Consider the following 21,320-nt stretch of genomic DNA (forward strand, 5'->3'; position numbering starts at 1 on the left):
ACAACTAGATTAGAGGAAAAGCGTTAATCTTCAAAAATTAATTAAAAATATATATATAACTTAGATGATCCAGCCGAGTTGAGTCCAAAACCAGAAAAACTAAAATCTTGAACTAGTTTTACAAACTTAAAACGAGAGTTTTAATTAACCCGGTCAAAGTAAGTTGACTTGCAGGGACTTGCCGGTTGATTACAAACCATTGTTTTGCTTGTTGTTTTGATGGATAGTTTTCGCCCATAGTTTTGTCATTAAATAATTGGGTGCTTGTATAAGGATATGTACATGGTTCTTGATTTTATATTTTATTTTATTTTGTTCTTCTCTCAGCTGCAATGTCAGCTACCAGTCTTGCTACTGTATTGCCCCTGGAAAGGAAGCATGAAATTCACATACATATATATATATATATAGATGGTATTTTTTAATATATAATAATCAAGTAAAGTAGAATTACGTAGATTCGTACCAATGTCATTGAAGGAAACTACGCGACAGTGATCAGAGTGGTTTTAAAAAATGTCAAACAAGATCCTGTTCCTTTTTAATACACACACATACATATATATAATATATATATATATATATATATATATATATAAAAACAGATAAGTATTGTGTAAGAAAATATTTGTTGTTGTTGGGGTAGTTGTTGTTTTTTTAAAGTATTTTTTATTTAAAAATATATTAAATTATTATTTTTAATTTTTAATTGTGATTGAAGCTCAAAACAATTTTAAAATATCAAAAATATAATTTAATATAAATATAATTTAAAGTTTTACAAAAATATTTTTCAAGCAAGATATATAAGTATACTTATTCAATTTCTAAAAAAGTCAGGACTCAGGTTTTCAGAGTACCAATGCCACCTAAAAATTCCCTTCCCGACAGAACTGTCTGGTTGGCGAGATGCCAAAATCCCAACCACAGCAGTGAAATTGTGAAAAGATAAAATAAATAAATTGTCCATCCTTTTATCGGTTGATTGGTGGCTTGTATTACATCATCATAAAATAAAAAAAAATATTTTATTATATAAAAAAATAACTTTTAAGTGTTATAAGTGTATTTAAGATTGTTTGGAAACGCGTGCAAATTGCGTTCTTTAAAAATTTAATTTTTTTTGTTAAAAATTAAAAAAAAATTATATTTTGGATCATTTTGATGTGCTAATCTCAAAAATAATTTTTAACAAATAAAAAAAATCATTTTGATATACTTTAACATAAAAAATATTTTAAAAAGCAACCACAACCACACTCCAAAGTAAAAAAACATTTGTTAGTCGGCGGATAATAAATTTGACTTAGATTAAATAAACTAATATTATTCAGTTAAATGATAAAAAAAATAAAAAAAAAACTATAATGGATTAACAATTTTTTTTTAAAAAAAATGATTATGATAACCTAAACAAAAAAAAATATTTGTAAGAAAAACCTCAATTCCAAGCTAACTCAATACAAAATAATGATATTAAATAAATAATAACTTGAGCTAACCTAATTTAAAATAAAAAAAACTGTAATTCGAGTCATCGGGTCAGGATAACTCAATAAAAATAAATTTATAAAACATTATAAATTCAATTCTCAATAAATTTACAATAAAAATTTTGAATCGACAAACAAGTCAATTAACAGAAAAAGACAAAAAAGCATTAGCAAACTCGGGTAGGCCAACCAAACTTAAGTATCCAAATCATGTTTTAATATTTCCTTGCAAATACTGCATTCCCTATGGCAAAGCATATCATATGAAATAAATATATTTTGGAATATGTGCAACATATTTCATAAAATATGCTTTTACGTAAATATTTTATGAATTATAATGTTTGCTTGCAAATACTGCGTTCCCTGTGGGATTGTTTCCTCCCCCTACTCAAACTTTAATGTAAAAAAAACTCATGAATTATTGAAAGAAGGAGACAGAATTTGACTCATGGGGGCATGGAAATAGGGTCCAACATCGTGTAGGCCATGCACAGTGTCATCATGAGGATGAGACATGACTCCACTCAACGTCCACAGCTAAGCAACACCAGCCTTTTTCAAGGACATGATCAGAATACTTATGATGCATGTGGGGTGGTAAATTTACGGTTACATGTTTAAAAAAAAAAAAAAATGGTTTAAAGTGTTTTTTTATTTAAAAATATATTAAAATAGTATTTTTTATTTTTTAAAAAATTATTTTTTTGATATTAACAAATCAAAACAATTAAAAAATATTAAAAAATTAAATTTTAATGGAACGTTGTTTGAATCATGTTTCCATTAACCTTTTTTTATTTATTTATTTTTTTTATTAATATAAACATTTGGATCAGTTTGTATGTATCATTATTAACCTCATGAGTCTTGAAGTTAATAATTATATAAATCTTTATAATTAAGAAATTTATAATAATTAAATTGATAATTAAACTATAGTTAACTTGCCTTGAAAGGGAAGCTATATGCACAGCTTAATCCCTGTGGGACACTCGTGTAGTTGAGCTGTAATTGGTGTATGGATTTATGCGTAAACAGGACTAATATCAAGAAAATAAAGTGGAGGTGGACTTGTCAACGCGCGCGCACAGCTGCAAATTAAGATCTTAGCAATGCATCTTTTTTCTCCAGTTAGCTTCTCTGTCAGTGGACATTTTTGTAGGTTTGAATTACCTGTCAAGCAGTGAGTTTGCTGGGACTGTGTGCCAAGGAAAAAGAATTCGATAAGAATGTTTTAAAAATGTTTCTAAAAAAATTTAATTTTTTTTATTTTTAATTAATATTTTTAAATTATTTTAATGTGTTGAATTAAAAATAATTTTTTAAAAAATAAAAAAATTATTTTAATATATTTTTAAATAAAAAATACTTTAACAAAATAACTGCAAAGATACTTAAATATTATTTTTTACAACATCAACCAACGTTTGTTTTGTATAAAGCATTTTTCATGGGAATATTTTATTCTTTATGAATTTTCTGAAGTATTTTTTATTGTTTCAGAAAATATTTTTTTCATTAATAAAATGAGAAAGATTGGAATACTTGTTGTAAAGGTGGTAACAATAATATTAATAGTTATAGTTATAATTTTTATGATATTAATAATATTAATATAGCAATGATAATCCTAAAATGATGATTATTATGGTAGCATTATGTAATAATAATATTAAAATTATTATCATTTTAATAATAGAAAATAGTGATAATTATAATGTTAATATTAAAATATTATAGTCAAATGATAATAAAATGGTAATTAGTAATGTTGGGGTGATTGTGAGAATTTTGGTGACAGTGATGAAGAGTCACAGTAAAATGATGATAAAATGATAGTTATATTAAAAATAAAATAGAGATATTTAAATAATATTATGAGTTGTTAGTTCAAATTAATATTATTCAAAGTTGATTAAATAATATTTTATATTATTTATTTTTTTAATGTTTGTTTTGGACTAAAAAAACAACTTGAACATTTTTCTTTGTATAAAAAAAAATAAGTTATGATAACTTATGTATTAAAAAACCAGATTTGGTTAATTTATTTTTTATGAACCGTGGAGGTATTTACGGACAATTTTTTTTTATTTCATTGAAAATTGTAGATATAATAAAATAAATACAATACTTCAAGTCCGAATTATAATAATAAAGAAATAATATGCAACTAAGTGTTCGAAATTCTACGAGAACCATAGAATTAATATTTTCATGAATTTTTAATTCTATAAATAGATAATTTGAAAAGTAGATTTAATATCTCATTTGAAAAAATATCATTAATTTTGGATGATTTGGTTTTTTTTAGGACCACTCCGGTCTAGTCAAATATAAAATGTCCACATGACTAAATTTTTATTAGAATTTTATTTTCATAACTCATAATTAAAAAAGAAAGCACTTTCCTCTCGTTTTTTGTAAAACCCTTTAATTATTTTTGGGTTGATAAATTTATCCACACTCATTGAATATTTATTCAAAATAAAGTTTTTAATAATTTATTTACTGAATAAATAATTAATAAAGTATAAATATTATTAAACCTGTTTCAAAATCAATCCAAATCTAACTAAGATATATATACACACACATAATTTTTTTTGTTTATATATATTAATATATATATATATATTATATATATATAACTCGAATATATATTATTATTTTTATTTTATATTGAATAATAACTAGTATTCAAATAATATATATTCTTATAAATAGTTATATGAATGTTAAAATTTTTCAATTGTTATAAAAAGAAATGAGGTATGAATATTAATGTAGTAACAACTCTATCCGTTAATATCCATTAACATCCCTAATTTATTTTCAATAGTTTTTACTCCATTTTAAAACATGTGGTGTTATAAAAGATAAATCCATTATGTAATCTAAGAAATTAAAAAGAAAATTGAATAAAACTAATTGAGGAGGGAAAATCAATCTTCCCCTCATAAAAAATAATTTGTTCATATATATATATATATATGTAACAGCCGGATTTATTTATTTTATTTAAAAAAAACACACCAAAACTTACTCGAAAACTCATTTAAATCTAATCCAAAATATATATTTATATTATATAAATATATTTATAAAATATTTAGATTTTTTAATATAATATGATATATACTTATCTTAATATTAACATAAAAACATATATATATATAATCTATTTATTTTTTATTGAATAATAAATAATAGTACATAATAGATATATATTGAATACTCAAAACCCAATGAGTAATTTATGAATATTAAAATTTCTTATCAATAATTAATGAGAAGAATATTGATATCAAGAAATCCAATCTACGGGAATCTTTGTCATCCTTGACTACATTATATCGATAATTGAAACAAAAAATGGTTTTTTATACAATTTTTAGTTTGAAAGGATTTAATTTTATTTTATTTCCTTAGTTTTTTTAATCAAATATATTTTTTATGTCTTTTATATTTATTAATTATGTTCTGAAAAACTAACCGTGCACGAACGTATACTTTTTCTCTAAAATTTCTTATCAATAAATATTTCTCAAAAATATTTATTATACTTTTTATTTTAGAATCTTTTTTATTCTTATCTAATCTTTGTTTTTATATATTCAAATTAGAAGAATAGTTTTTACATATTTCTTCAATAATAATTCTAGAACTAATAATGAACGGTAATCCTACTAATCCCCTTCTTCATATAAATGATAAAATAAATTTTATTTTATAGATTACATTCTCCTACTATTTTAAATATATATATATATATTATATATATATATTTTAAATTACCACCCCTGTTTTAGGTGGTGTTTTTTTTTTTTAATAACTTCATTAATTAATTTAGAATATTTTTACTTGGTAGTATATCGTCTATCAATATTGTTTTTCAGATAAGAGTAACCAGAACAAAACCAATATGATATGGATCAACCTTTCTTCTTGCATCGAGATCTTACCAATCTCCTCTGTATTTTTATTCGAAAGTTCTTTGTGTTTTCACGTCTCCTCGAGACCCTGAAAAATACAAAAAACATCACTTCAGCAACTATTAGATGGGTCAGAATCTGATTCACATAGAAAGAAGTCTTCAACTTCAGAATCATCTTCTCCATCGGACAATCTCCCGATGGTGGAATCAGCTTTTATCTCTGAAAGACCTGGAGAGAAGCTATCGCAAGGCAAATCATTGTTTAGCTTTACAGGATTTCCCAGATTCCTCGGAGTCTTTTTGCGCAGGACTGTCGAAGATTGATGTCATCTTGTTTGAGTCACCGTAAAGTGCATCGTGCCTGCAGTAGAGCTCCGATTCTTTTTTCCGAGATAGCAATGAAGAGCCTCACAGTCGCGAGCGACTGTTCATACTAGTTTCGAATATGAAGCACATCAATGTCAATTGTCACCGTCGTATACAAAAGCAACAACATTAATGGTAAGAAGAGAATATGCCAGATGCAATGTTTCCTCTTTCCAAGATGATAAAAAGGGAGGCTGCAGATGGTAAAACAGAGGCGAATAAATATCCTTGCACGGCACGTTCTTCTTGAGCAAGAACACGAGCAAAATCACTATTAATGGTATTACAAAGGCCATATATATAAGAGTCAAGCTGAAAATTAACATAATAGTTCTACACATAAAACCATGCAGTGGAGTTTCAAGGAAAACAAAAGGCCTGACAGCCACCCAAGCATCTCTCTGCGCCTGCTGATTTGGCACCAAATATTGCTTATGCAGATCCAAGTATTTGAGTCAGGTATTCTTGCTTAGGTATTTAATATACAATAAAACTACATAAATTAGACAAAGATCGCGTGGATTTGATAAATTTTTAGGTTTGGTTTGGTGTGGTCAATCTAAGTAATAAAAAATTTTAAAAAAAATATTGTGATTTTAATATTTTTGTTATGAAAATATTAATAAAACAATTCATGTGAATATAAGTTAAAATTATTTCAAAAAGTTTTTTATCCCATATTAAAAAATACATAATTTTTTTGGGTCTGGCGTGAATATAAAAATTATATATATATTTGGGTTAGTAATTAAATGAAAAAGATGAAAAAAAAAGTTTTTTTGACTAAAAAAAAACACATTTAAAAAAAAAAAGTCTCTATCAAGTTCTGTTGGGTCACCCGAGTCCCTTGGGTTAACCCACCATGTCGGGTCTGATAACCATGCTTTAACAACAAAAAGTGAGCTTGAGAGTGTTAATTATAACTTATTCCATTCTTCTCTAGTTTAATAAAAACCAATTAATTGATATTTAAAACTTTCAAAATATAGATTTAGGGTTTGCTTTGGCATTGTTATTTTTTATTTTTTTATTTTATTTTTGACACAAGTGCTCGGGTCTGACAACCATACTATGCATTTTTTTTTTTTGAATGCTAGACCCAAGGTGTTTTTTTTTGGTATGGTTGTCCAACCCAAGTTGCATAGGCCTGGTGTGGTTGCCAGATCCTAGGTGTTCGAGCCTGGCATGGGTTTGGCATTGTTGATGCTTACATCCTTAAATTTACTCATTTTTTTTTATTAATCTCTAATTTATTGAAGAAATCATAAATATAATTGCACAAATGAAGATAGTCAAAAGGACAATATGTCTTTTACATATACAATATTTTCTTTTTCTATAACATAATGTATCAATTTAAAGGTTCAAAAGTTTTTTCTTATGATCATATATTTCAATTTTTCAAATATATTAATAGTTATAATGTAGGATAAACTCTTATGGTAACAAACCTTAACAATTAGCTAGATTTTACAATAACATCTCAAATTTAAAAAAAGCATGAACCTTTTAAAAAATTGTCCAACACTTAGATGGAGACATAAAATTAATATTTTCATCCAACGATGCATACAAAAAAAAAAAAGTTTATTTTTGAAGACTTGAAATAAATCATTTAGAAGTCACCATTTTTTTCATTTTTTTCTTTTTGAATATAAAAAATTTATAAAATAAGTTGCGCAAACAAAAAATAATTTTTAGTTAATTTATACTACATATGAATGAAAAATCTAGCTTGAATGAGGCAATGCTTATTTTTGTAGTGCAATTGTGCTTTTGAAAAATTTTAAAAAATTTGACCCTATTATGAGTTTGACCCAAATGTTTGTCAGACCCGATGTAATGGAGTATGACAAACATATGCCTGATTTGACAAATAATAAACAAAGAGGATAATTGTTTATTTTTGTTGTCAGAAAAGAGAAAAGAAAGAAAAAACACAAACAATCAATCACCGACAGTAATCCAAGTATTATCTGTCTATTCGATCTATACCATGTGAAAGATAGCACGACTACGTATTTAGTGAGATGACAAATGATTATATTTGACTACCAGGAAGTGTCAAACACATCTTTTTAATGACACGAGTGCTATCTTTTTACCGGAAAAAAAAAAAGAAAAACCATCTCATAAAAATATCTTGTAAAAAAATAAAAAATAAAACTATTATTACAATTGATAGTAAATAAATCTCTAAATTTATAATGATTTCTCACACTACGAGGACATTTCAAGTGTTCAAAGAAGTCACAGTGCAACCATGCTATTGCATCGCAAATGAAAACACAGACTGCACAAACACCATAAGCATCTGGAAAGAGGAAATCTTAGGCGGCTGATAGTGTTGGAAGCTGCAGCACCGGCACCGGCACCCACCTTCTTTTTCAACAACATATCCAGCTCGTAACTTTCGGCTGCACACAGTTCTTCCCTCTATAAAACAATCCTCTCCTGCCATCTTTTTCATGAAAAAACACCAGTCAATTCATGTGGTTTGACCTCAGGACCCTGCATTTTAGGAAATTCATACCGCTTGAGTCCTTCAATCTCTCTGTCTTCCTTAATTTTGGCCTGTGATTGATCCTCACATTCGCTCCTCAATTCTTTTCCATTACACATACGATTCCTTCATCTTTTTTGCATGATGCTTTGTTCTTTTATCTTTTTTTTTTTTTAAAAAAATACATTTACCATGGATATATTATCGGACGTGACCCACATGCAAATGAACACTCTCATAAACTAAACCACAAGGAAGAGCTTGCTAACTTAAGGTTTTATCTATTTAAAATTATAAGAGCGATTGTGATTTAAAGTTTTTTTTTTATTTAGAAATATATTAAAATAATATATTTTTAAAATTTTTTAAAATTATTTTTGAGATTAACATATAAAAATGATATAAAAAATAAAAAAATAATTTTTACTAAAAAAATTTAAATTTAAAAAATTACAGTTTACATCGTGTTTTTAAATAAGCCAGTCAATCGCACACTTAAATGTGAATTAGCCAATACAAGTGGAAAGATGTTCCTTATCACTTCAATATTACTAGTTGAGTTACTGTAACAAAATTTATATTTGTATTTTACATTATATCCTTAAGTTGATCATATCCAATCAACTATCCTGAGTCTCAAATTCAATCACTAATTACAATAAACACTAAACATCAAGATTTGCAGCAAAGAGCAAAGCAAGATTCAAACAAAACTAGAAACCAAAAGGATCAGTTCGTTCATCCTTACCCTCTCAAGTTTTTAGTCTTAATTCTCTCTTCTTCGTTGGCAAATTTCTGCCTCCTCTTCAAAATTCATTTTGGTTAAGTTTTTACATTTTTTAAAATCAAACAAGTTTAATTTAAATTAATAAACCTTTGATTGAACTATTTTTAATATGCTTTGATTAATGAGCCTTTAGTTGATTTATTTTTCATAGGTTAATAAAATGACCGGTTCATTGGTTCATTGGTCGGTTTTTTGAATTTCTAAAATCTAAAATCAAAAATTGAAAAAAATCGATTCTTTTTTCAAAAAAATTCTAATCAAAATTATCCAATAAATATATAAAATCTTTTAATTCCATTAATTTTGAATTGATTTTTAGGTATTCCAAAAAAAAAAAAAAAACGATTGGGTGGCAAAATTACAACAACTTTTAGTTTGGTACTGTTTTTAACTATACTCAATATTTAAGAGACCAAGAGGAGAGATTTATAGATAAGTTGTGCTCATACGTGTAGAATGTGCACTCTTCTTACCACGTGTTGACCCACCACTCGTTAAAAATAGGGAATCTTGACTTCTTCTTTTTATCAAGTCCAATAAATGTTTGCCACGTCACCTTTACCCCGCGTCCCCATTCTTATTAGCCTGAACTCGCACTTTCCTCTTTCTGTCTCTCTCCTCTGTGCGGCTTCCTGGAACTTTAGCCCTAAATCGATCTTTGCAATTTTTTTCAAGTAAGTAAAAATTCTTATCAAAGTTTTAATCTTTTATTAGTTTATTTATTCATATATTTTATTTTAATCTGGACTTTATATTAGTTCTTTAAAATGGGTTGTGAGTAATAAATAAAGAACTGATTTTTAATGGGATTGGAGTGTATATTATGGATTAAGAGTCTGTTTGGATTGTGGGGAATCAAGGGAGTGATAAAGTTTTAATCCTTTTTATGGAAGTTTAGATTTTTTTTTTTTAATTTCTATCATTTTCTTCTTGTTGTAATTATTATTTTTTATTTGGATATTGGTGGCAATTAGAATTGTGGGCTTAGGGTTTTAATGTGTTTGAATATGAGTTTTGTTTGGTCGCTGAGAAAATGAGCGGAAAAGGGAGAAAAGTGTTTTTGTTGTGAGAAAAGTTCACCAGTAAGCAGAAGTTTTAGAGTATCAATTTTTTATTTCTTTTAATGATTGATTGATCTTGAGTGTTCATTAGTGTGTTTTAATGTTCTGTTCCTTGTTTTTTTTGTGTGGAAAATTTTCAATTTCAATACATATGCAAATAATAAGGAAACTATTTGCATATGTATTGAAAGTTCTGTGAGGATACTGAAAGAAGAATAAAGAGAGATCAATTTCTTGGGAATAATCTCGTTTTAAGCCTTTCTCATTAAGGTTGAAAAATAACAAATTGACAAATACAGGTGCCAACTAACTCTACTTGGTTAGAGTCTAGTGAGCATTGTAATAGGTTTGGCATCAAATAGCTGTACTATAGAATTTCACTAATTGATTTATGCAAAGTGTTGATCCTGTTGTGATGATTAATTGATAAAGGTAATATGTGCATGCTCTATTGTGGAAATTTTGCGATTTTAATGCTTGCATAGTTGCAATACATGGTCTAGATCTGTTTTTCTTTGCAAATAGAGCTGATTCGATTCGTAGGTGTAAAGATTCGAAGTCTGCATGAACCAGTCTTACAGTGAATTGATTTTGGCGACTGCTACTATTTTCGTAGCTTATTCTTAGGTAATAGACTCGAATTTTGCTTGTTTTAATCAAATTTTATAGGAATTGTGTCATAAACAGGTGCATTTTTTTTTTCTTTATGACTAAACAAGCTTTGCTTTTATTTTTATCTCTTAGTTCTTCGTAGGGCGCAACTTTGCTTCTTCCTTTGTTCCTAAAACTGCTGTTTGCTAATATAGCGATGAGTTCATAGACTATAAAGGAGCTACATGATGATGTGGTTACTATATATGCAGAATGCCTTTTGAGGTTGCCTTAGCCCTGCCTACTTCTATTGTCTGCCTTACCATATCTCCAACCATAATCTTTGAACATATTGCTGGAGTCTATCTTGCAAAAGAATAAAAGAGACCCTATTTGTGAGAGACAAGCAATTAGTAACAAGCAAAAAGCCTAATTTTTTCAATAGTGGCAGGGGGTACCAAGACAATTTCAAAACCCACTCGTGCTCATAGATTGGCCTAACTGTTCATCCTCCCAAGTCATCTGTTTTCTTTTAACTCTATGACTACATGAGCAAAAATAATGGTTTAGGAAAGAACAATGTCGGAGTTATGAATGTGAAGCAATTAAATATAACAATGTCGGAGCTAAGTTTGTTTAGTTTTGAAGAACTAGAGGTGTCCATTTATAGATCAAATTCAATTAAATATTACTATACCTAGCAAATTCTAACAAAATTAGCCAAGAATAAGCTATAAAAATTGACATCAATGAACAAAACTGATTCCTTATAAGACTATTTCATAACCTTTTTGACACATTCTATCAGACAACTCAGCCCAACTCTCTCTGCGAAGAAAAACGCATATAAACTAGGTAATGCATGCATTACAGCTGTGAAAGGTTCCACAGCATGTATGCATGCCTCAATTGGTACGACTAAGGCTAACACTTACTAGACAAAGGCCATGTGGGTTTTGTTATGAGGAAAGATTGTTAGGCTTTGTTGTTTTATGCTATCTGTGCAATCCCTTTGTTTACCTGGTTCAAAAGAATTGCTAGAGTTTTTAAGTATTCAGTTCATTAAGAACATTATGGCTTAGAGACTGGACCCTCAACCTTTTCGTCTCTATTCAAAGATATGGCTTTTAATAGCATGTTTTAGCTAATAAGATGTCGTGTGGGCATGAAAGTCATTGAAATAGTTGATGTTGTTTTTGCAGTGGACTTCATTGTTGATAATGATGCTAATGGTGATATAGCTGGAAATGTGGCCGTGGACATTGCTATGGCTAGAGATGAAAACGAAATCATTGAAAATTCTGTTGAAGGAGAATTTGAACAGTATGATCATAAAATGGATAAAGAGTCTTTGGCTATAGATATGATCCCAGATGCAGTTCCAGCTATGTCAATGGTTGCTGCAGATGAGCCATACATGGGACAGGAGTTTGATTCGGAAGCATCTGCTCATGCATTTTACAATGCTTATGCCACACGCATAGGATTCGTCATCCGTGTAAGCAAACTTTCTCGATCAAGACGTGATGGATCTGCTATTGGCCGAGCGCTTGTTTGCAATAAAGAGGGCTTCAGAATGCCTGACAAGCGTGAAAAGATTGTAAGACAAAGGGCAGAAACAAGGGTTGGTTGCAGGGCAATGATTTTGGTGAGAAAAGTAACTTCTGGAAAATGGGTTGTTACAAAGCTTGTGAAGGAGCATACTCATTCCTTGACACCCGGAAAAGCTCGAAGGGATTGCATTTATGATCAATACCCGGTTAGTTCTTGCACCATTATCATTAAGTTAATATCAGCTGATTGAGTTTTGACATCAAAAAGTAACAATTCAAAGAGTGAAATTGATCAAGTTATTTACTGGGATCCAAAAATTTGATAATGAGGTCCATAAGCATTAAATTAATATCAGTTTAGGAACTTAAGAACCTATGGACCTATATTTTTTCTTTCTATTGGTCCAAAGAACTAGGCAACTAAGAGGTATGCATTCTTTTTTAGATGCTATTAAATTTTGGATGCAATATTTTAATGTTAATAAGCTGTGCTTGTACACATCTCGAAGGCTGAAAAATCTCTATGATGCTGTAATGGCCTTCCACTGGTTTATTTTTGTTGCTGTTACAACCAGTGTTTTTTCTTTCCTTTTCTTTTGCAGAATGAACACGATAAGATTAGGGAATTATCACAGCAGCTGGCCATGGAGAAAAAGAGAGCTGCGACCTATAAAAGGCACCTGGAATTGATTTTTGATCAGATTGAGGAACATAACGAGAGTCTATCAAAGAAGATCCAACATATAGCACACAGTGTGAGGGGCATGGAAAACAAACCACAGCAGAGTCAGACATAGTTTCAGCATTATTTGTTCCAGAGCACACAGTTCATAACGGTATACAGAATGCTGCTGGTTGTAAAGCATACTCTTCCTCTTGGCTTAGATACCAGATGCTGACCTTGTTCTAGCGTTTAGTTTTAGGTGTCTAGTTAGTTTATTAAACCATGTGAAGATGTTTGGTTCAGTTGACATTCATTTGAATACAGTGTATAACTGTGCCCCTCTTTCTGGAGCACATGGTGAGCAGGAGAAATAGAGAGTTCTTGTACAGTTCTTCTGGTCCATGTTTGTCAGAGGATTAGCCAAAAGATAAAAGTCCAGTTCATAGAGAGCATAGGCGTTGCCATGGTGACCTGAAAATAATACCCTGTTTCCATTTTTTTTTGGAAGGCCATTTGAGTCGTGTTCTGTGTATAGCATATGGATGATTTTTGGTTTTGCTATTTATAGTTGTTGGATATCATTATCTTCAAATCCATTGTATCGAGGGTTCATATTTTTCTTTATGGTCTAAGAATTATGTTTCAAGGTTCTGAATCCTTTACTAGGATTTCCACTTAAAACTGTTGAGCCAAAAAAATAAAATAAAATTCTAACACAAGTATTTGTACTCTGTAGATCACGTATACATGGATTCCACTTTGTGGGACTTGCAGAGATTGAAATTATATTATAAATCATTGTTATTGTTCTTACATCAACAAATTATGAAACCAAATTTTAAGATGCAGTTTCAAAGCATGAAGTTGAAAAGATACAAAATATTAAAGGGATAAAAAAAATATGTTCATGTTCATAGAATATTAAAGGATGTTTGGAAATATGATAAAAGTTATATTTTAAAATACTTTTTATTAAAAAATATATTAAAATATTATATTTGTATTTTTTAAAATTTTATTTTTGACAATAATACGTTAAAACGATTTAAAAATATAAAAAATAATTTTAAATTTTTTTAAAAAAATATACTTTCAATCATGTTTTCAAAAACTGTATAAATCTAGGTGTTCAATGTTTTCAGCAAGAGGCTTGGTTTCTGCTGATGGCCATGTTGGTTAAGACTAGAATGTTATTATTATTATTATTATTATTATAGAAATCATTAATCCATGTAGGAGATTTATTGTGCAAAAATGCACCGTGGATCCCATTTGTGTATTCACTGTTCACAACATTTTTTCATCATTTTTTTTCCCCACCAGGATCAAATCCAAGGCCACTTTAAGTTAAATGGCTGGGATAAAATAAAAAATAAATGATAAAATTAAAAAATAAATAATTAATATGAAAAAAATGGATAAATAGATAGCGGTTTTAAAGTTGCGTACAAATTTTTACTTTCATTCTTCTGCTTTGTTAATGATATCTTTTCAGTTCTTAAAGTTTTTTAAATTTAATTTTGATACAAAACTTCATTTTTTTTTTATTTTTTAGTCCATAGTTAGAGAAAAAAGAGAAAAATATTATCAGATTTTGATAATAATAAAAAAAAATTATCGTTAATACTAATTTCAGCCACAACAAAAATCGGTATTGGTGTCTACATATCCTATTTAATAATAAAGTTTAGTTTGTGTGTCATTTCATCTTGAATTAGCATGAAAAAGTAGATCTAATCTTGAAAAAATTTTTTAGTTTCATGTTAATTTTTTCTTTTGGACCAATTCTTTAGTTAGTTTGAAGGAATTAAGGGGTTTATGTGGATTTCTAAGTTATTTTATCATTAAAAACTAAAAATATAAATGACGCGTTGTCTGTGACACATATAAAATCTTTTTGGTTTGGCTGACAACACATCTTCTACCTAGCCAAGCTAAAAAAATATATTAAATGGGTAAGCCGGCGAAACTGGTCTTTTAGACCCAAACTCCTAGGCTCCATTTTACAGGGCTTTCCTTCTATTTTATTTTAGCTTCATTTGAATAAAATCAAAATAAAAAAAAATTATTTTTTAAAAATTCATGCATCAATAATTTATTTTGGATTATGGCGGGATTAAATATTTTTTTTGCTTAATTTTTTTTATATAAAAAACATAGTTTTTTATATGAAATTATTTTGATCTTATGATTAAAGTTACAGATTTAACGGGTTAATCCGATTTGACCAAAGCTTTTTTTTTGTTTTAATTTCATAATGAATTTATTAGGAAATGGTTTTCATATTGTTCTTATTTGTTTTCTATGAGCGATCTTATTTTCATGACTTAGATAATGATTCAGATCTTATTTTTAAGTTTATTCGAGTAATTTTTTTTTTCAAATTTGATTAATTGAAATTAAGATTTTTAATTTTTTTTATTTGTATTTTATGAAATTATTATGATTTCATGACTTGAATTACAGATTAATCTGGATCAATTCAATATATTATTATCTCAATTTTTTTTAAATATATCATCTAGTATCTCACAATCTTAATTTTTTAAAGTGTGTTGTCAACATTATATTTTAGATTTTCTAATATCTTTATATTTTTTATAATTAAAAAAATTAATTTAACCTGCCACATAAGAAGTCGAGATTTTGAGACAAATACTTTATAATAATCTCTTGTCCAAGTTGTTAAATGCTTATTTGTGTCCCTCTACTCTTATTTCATCCCGGTCTATTCCTTCTATTTTATTTGTATCAATATCAAAACTCTTACCTTTTAAGTTCATCTTTATTTTCTTTTAGCTTTTATATGATCAAAAGCTCAATTTATTCTAAATCATTACATTCCATTTCATTATATCATGAAATGTGTCCAATGAAAATAAATTTAGGACATGTTTCATGATATTGTTATTATAAACCTGTTTGAAAGTACAATAACTTTTATTTTGTAATGCTTTATTAAATAGATTTATTTTGAAAAAATATCAAATTAATATATATTTTTAATATATTTATATAATTTTGATTTGATGATATAAAAAATAAAATAAAAATCTAAAAATATTATTTTATTTTAATACTTTTAAAAAAAAACTTGCATCACAGTACGCAATGAAACCGAAAGAAATTTTCTCATCTAATCATTTTCTTCCAAACTGTTATATATATAATAACATCACTCAAAAACCTAAAAAAAAAGAGACCATATTGGAAGGTTTTTAAAAATTATAATTAATATCGGGAAATTCCACCAAACTACAGGGATTGAAATGGAATATTGCTGCATTTATAGGAGCTAAAGTATAGTTTACGCTTAAAAAAACACAAAGAACAGGAACAAACCCTACTGTCTGTCTTCCTGCAGTTACTGACCGTTATCTTCATCTCCCAGCTCCCAGCCTCTCATTCTCGGTCGCCACAGGTAAAGCTCCAAACTTTGCAACCCCCTTGTAACAAAATCTACACCCCCCCCCTCACGCACAGAGAGAGAATTATCTATTGTATATGAACATAACCCTTCACATGAACTTGTAAGTCAAGGCAAAACATAGCATAAAGTGTTGATCTTTTTATGAAATTCACAGGTTCCCTTTTGATATTTTGTTCAGAAAATGAAGAGAATGATAGCACTAGGATTTGAAGGTTCTGCAAACAAGATAGGAGTTGGGGTTGTTACATTAGATGGGACAATTTTATCAAACCCAAGACATACTTATATAACCCCACCAGGTCAAGGTTTTTTGCCAAGAGAAACAGCCCAACATCATTTGCAGCATGTTTTACCAATTGTTAAGTCTGCTTTAGAGACCGCAAAGATAACCCCTGATGAAATCGATTGCCTTTGTTACACTAAAGGTCCTGGTATGGGAGCACCTTTACAGGTGTCTGCTGTTGTTATTAGAGTTCTTTCACAGTTGTGGAAGAAACCAATTGTTGCTGTTAATCATTGTGTTGCTCATATTGAGATGGGTAGGATTGTTACTGGGGCGGATGATCCTGTTGTTTTGTATGTTAGTGGCGGGAATACTCAGGTTATTGCTTACAGTGAAGGACGGTATCGGATTTTTGGTGAGACTATTGATATTGCTGTTGGGAATTGTTTGGATCGGTTCGCCAGAGTTTTGCAGCTGTCTAATGACCCTGCTCCTGGATATAACATTGAGCAGGTATATTGATATTAGTGAGTTCTTTGAGATTTCTGTTTGAGGGTTTGTTACTTCCATTTTGTTTTTGGTTTCATTAAAGTTTTGCTTGGCTTCATTTGTTTTATTCCTATTCTGATTAATCCTTGTGTGCATTGAACTGATAAAAAAATAACCCTGATTACAAGTTTTATGTTTCGTTGAAGTCCTATTTTTTTCTGGTCAAGTCATAATTCTTGTTCTTGTACTTTCATCAACAATTTAAATAAACATACAAGTTTGAAGCCTTGGTTGTGAATGTGTAAATAATAGGAAAACTGGTGGCTCATCTATGTTGTAGTTATGTTTCTTGAATTCAAGCTTGATAGTCATATTGCACTCTTTGTAGCTTTCATGTTCACATAATATGAAGCAATTAAAACATTATCAATAGGATATTGGAATTCATCTTTCATGGCTTTAGTTTCCGAACAATTAACCTGTCATTTTATTTTTATTTATTGGCTTATTATTCTTCCTTCTTCCCCTGTTTTAGTGGAATTCATATCTCAAGTTTAGTAGCTCTCTACCAGGGTTTATAAAATGCCTTTTGATACCAGTGGACCTAAAGTTCAGAATACTAATGAGCTAATTTTCAATAGTTACTTACATAACGTTGTTGTAACCAGCTTGCAAAGAAAGGGGAGCAATTTATAGATCTTCCTTATGTTGTCAAAGGGATGGATGTTTCTTTTAGTGGAATATTGAGCTTTATTGAAGCCACCACAGAGGAGAAGCTTAAAAATAACGAGTGCACTCCTGCAGACTTGTGCTATTCCCTCCAGGTAGACCATGCGAGCTGTTAGTAATATGTCTTTGAGTGGAAGAATCTGAATCATTCTTATCCTTTTTTTTATCATGTCTCAAGTTGCCTAAGTACATATATCTTGTTTTAATGTATTAGCTCATCATCTTCTAAAATTGTTTAGGAAACAGTGTTTGCTATGCTTGTGGAGATCACAGAACGGGCAATGGCACATTGTGATAAGAAAGATATTCTTATTGTTGGTGGTGTGGGTTGCAATGAGCGCTTGCAAGAGATGATGAGAATAATGTGTTCTGAGCGGGGGGGAATGCTATATGCAACTGATGATAGGTATTGCATTGACAACGGAGCAATGATTGCATATACTGGTCTCCTTGCTTTTGCTTATGGTGAAACAACTCCACTAGAGGAATCAACTTTCACCCAGAGGTTTCGAACTGACGAAGTGCATGCAATTTGGAGAGACAAAAAAGAGCTGGCCAGCGTGACTGGTATTGACGAACCTGGAGACAAAATTGAAGAAAACCAAGGTATGCCTTTTTTGGTCAGATCAAAAGATGACTTCACGCTTTTTTTTTCTTTCAAATTGTTCGATACAGTATACCATTAAAAGTAAAAGGTGACTTAAATACAGACGTGTGCTACTTTTTAGTAAGATGCATACACTTAGACCAGATCGATTACTTTGATTGCACGCTGCTCGGTTATTGTGACTTTTCATTCCCAGGGAGATATGTTTTATGGGTGAAAATATTTTATTGATTAATTGGCTTGATATGCCTTCCAACTTGGTGCTTAAAAGTATGAACTGGGACATTTTTATACTATCTAGGAAAGATCTAATTTCTTGCAGGTTCATTTACTTATGGACTTCTCTGTTTTAGTTACTGGAGATTGATACCCGAGTAAAACAGTGTAGAAGTGAAAGGAATATAAAGAAGCTAGATGTTAAAGCCAAACTTACTGATTGACTGTCTATTAGGTAGCTGGTTGATGCAAGGAAGTTGATTGGGCTTCTATCTGATTCATGAGTCACCATATCATAATAACAATTTTTTGTTGGCCTTTGTATTCATCATTTATCTACACAATGAGTGATGCTTCAATCTTTAAGAGAGTGATTCAGGCTCCGGGTCTGTTTTGATGATGGTTCCCGGTAGCTTCAGCCATTGTCTTTGTTTGTATGGAAAACAAGAAAGGAAGTTGAGGGAATGGGGTAAATTGTGGGTGGTAACTTGAAACAAAACTCTATTTTTTGGTTATCTCAGCTTCCTTAGAGACTACCATGTATAGGTTTTGGTCTTCTCGCCTCTCTTTCTGCTATGCACACATTCCAGATCTTACATCTTTGTGCATCTTACCTTATTTTACACAACATATTGATATTATGTAAGCATCGTATATATTGGCGAGTTCTACCGCTAGTCTTTTGACCTAAGTGTTCTTGTGTATACAGGTTGAATTACCTGATTTAACTTCGGATATCGAGTCCAATACTCACCCACTGAATAGGCTCTTTATGGAGAGTGGAAATCAATGCAATGTCTATCTAGGTAAATTTTCAAGTAATCTATCAAAAGATAATTGGTGACCATGCCACGGGCATTGCTTGCCAACCTTGCAGATTATACTGTGGTACAAAATTTCGCTGGAGTTATTTATGTCCCTGTGTGAGATTGTTGTGCGCACCTTTTCTTTTGCCTGGATGATATCTCTATCGAAGAGTTCATATTGTTATCATATGAAGATAGTTTTTCCATTCTAGAAGGATTATCATATGAAGATAGTTTTTCCATTCTAGAAGGATTATGTTGCTGATGAAAGAATGTAGCTCCATGACTGTAGTGGATGAATGTGACTCAAAAGCTGCAGGGAGCTGTGATTATGTTCCCTGATTGTGTTAGCATCTGAGGGTTGTCTATTATACCAATCTCCTCTCCTGTCCTATGCTCTAAATCCATACTAGTGGGAGCAAATTACCCAAATTATACGGAATATTTGTAAAAACCGATATGAAATTAACCGAACTGAATGCTTTTATGAATTTTTTTGGATAACCAGAGAAAGAGCTAGGTCAGAGGTCAAGAGGATTAACACGAGTTGACCTGATCACATCGAGTTGACCTGAGTCATCATATGGATAAAAATAATTATTGTCATAATTTTAAAACTCAGCTCGGTAGTTGATCTGAGACAATATTCAGGTCATGATTTGAGAGGGTCAACTTAGATGATCCAAAAGTTTTTAAAATTATTTTTTCAAAAAAATCAATGGGTATTTGTCATGTGTTATATCTTGAGCTAACTTGAGTTTTTGACTGTATTAGATCAAGTCAATTATTTTTCTATTTTTTCTTAAACTTGTATTAGTCTTGTATTAGTCTAGGCTCCATGTTTATGTTAAGTTTATTAAATTTAAATTATATGAATTACAATTAGGGAAATTTATTAAATTTTTTTGAATGTACCATGTTTATATTAAAAATGTATCCTTAGGATTATTTGATAAAAAAAAATTAATCTCAATTAACATCAAAATTAGGCTTAAAATATATTTATCTTCAGACCAAAAAAATAAATAAATGAAAAACACTCTATATGATTCTTGAAAAAAAGAGTGCCTTTTTTTCCCCTTTCCTACCTACATAAAGTAATCACTAGCTAATTATCTTAATTCTTACAAAATTTTTAATCTTATTACTTATTATCTAGTTTTTTATTTTGATGTGGCTTGCAATTATTTAATTCCTTGAGTAATTTATATAAAAAAGTACATTTTAACCATATTGTTCCCATTGATAATGTTTTAGAAATTCAAAAAATTACTGAATTAACATTTGAATTTACAATCTTTTATGCAATATACAATGTGTTACCATTTTCTTCATGGCAAAAAAAAAAAACGTAATACCACCATTCGGATTTCTACCTTCCACACCTGTACTGCCACTGTGTTTATCACCAAGAAAGTCTCCATCGAAATTAATTCTGATGGAGGAGGCTGCCATGAAACCTGCTAAGGCTTGTCATATGAACCTAAAAGAAGAAGCATTTTTAACCAATTTAATGGAGGCAAGCTGCCAATGCTCAGATTCCAGACATGCTATCGATCAATGCTATTCCATAGCATAAAGGAGAAGAGCTGGAAATTAGAAGTGTGTTCTTGTTCAAGATTTCAGGTTTGACTCTTGCTAGATGGAAACAATGCTAGGTGCAAAGAATTATACGAGGCCATCGCTTTTGGGCAAAGTTTACGTATTATTCGTGGTTCACTTGCATGATAAGTCGAGCCTTAACCTAGATACCTAGTGCTAATTCAATAATAATAATAAAAAAATGTTTTAGGCATATAAGTTGTAATTTGTACATATCCACTCTGGAGAAACTGGTTCTGTTCAAGGGAAGTCAATATATA

At 29.6% G+C, this 21,320-nt stretch overlaps 2 protein-coding genes across 5 annotated transcripts; both read left to right on the plus strand.

The window, feature by feature from the left end:
* The first annotated feature begins 9,640 nt into the window (after positions 1-9,640).
* Positions 9,641-13,550, plus strand: LOC118038557 (protein FAR-RED ELONGATED HYPOCOTYL 3). 3 transcript variants are annotated; one of them, XM_035044946.2, is made up of 3 exons: positions 9,641-9,763; positions 11,944-12,500; positions 12,897-13,550. In XM_035044946.2, coding segments are annotated over exons 1-3 (753 nt in total). In that variant the 5' UTR covers positions 9,641-9,762; the 3' UTR covers positions 13,092-13,550. The 3 variants fall into 3 exon arrangements, with proteins under 3 accessions (XP_034900837.1, XP_034900838.1, XP_073261723.1); XM_035044947.2 differs by lacking the exon at positions 9,641-9,763 and adding an exon at positions 9,785-10,171; XM_073405622.1 differs by lacking the exon at positions 9,641-9,763 and having other exon boundaries at positions 10,812-12,500.
* A 2,703-nt stretch (positions 13,551-16,253) lies between these two features.
* On the plus strand, positions 16,254-19,808 carry LOC118038556 (uncharacterized). 2 transcript variants are annotated; one of them, XM_035044944.2, is made up of 5 exons: positions 16,254-16,379; positions 16,543-17,124; positions 17,769-17,924; positions 18,069-18,435; positions 19,362-19,808. In XM_035044944.2, the coding sequence occupies exons 2-5, from the start codon at positions 16,570-16,572 to the stop codon at positions 19,364-19,366; spliced, it is 1,083 nt and encodes a 360-aa protein (XP_034900835.1). In that variant the 5' UTR covers positions 16,254-16,379; positions 16,543-16,569; the 3' UTR covers positions 19,367-19,808. The 2 variants fall into 2 exon arrangements, with proteins under 2 accessions (XP_034900835.1, XP_034900833.1); XM_035044942.2 differs by having other exon boundaries at positions 16,255-16,379; positions 16,567-17,124.
* Positions 19,809-21,320: the final 1,512 nt, after the last annotated feature.

Source organism: Populus alba, chromosome 17 (genome assembly GCF_005239225.2).
Source record: "Populus alba chromosome 17, ASM523922v2, whole genome shotgun sequence".
Lineage (NCBI taxonomy): Eukaryota > Viridiplantae > Streptophyta > Magnoliopsida > Malpighiales > Salicaceae > Populus > Populus alba.

Excerpts from the sequence above, each read along its gene's own strand:
- LOC118038557 (XM_073405622.1), top strand. The coding sequence starts at position 11,907 with ATGAAAGTCATTGAAATAGTTGATGTTGTTTTTGCAGTGGACTTCATT. Across the intron at positions 12,501-12,896 it reads GCATTTATGATCAATACCCG|AATGAACACGATAAGATTAG; the intron begins GTTAGTTCTTGC and ends TTTCTTTTGCAG.
- LOC118038556 (XM_035044944.2), top strand. The coding sequence starts at position 16,570 with ATGAAGAGAATGATAGCACTAGGATTTGAAGGTTCTGCAAACAAGATA. Across the intron at positions 17,125-17,768 it reads CTGGATATAACATTGAGCAG|CTTGCAAAGAAAGGGGAGCA; the intron begins GTATATTGATAT and ends TGTTGTAACCAG. Across the intron at positions 17,925-18,068 it reads ACTTGTGCTATTCCCTCCAG|GAAACAGTGTTTGCTATGCT; the intron begins GTAGACCATGCG and ends AAAATTGTTTAG.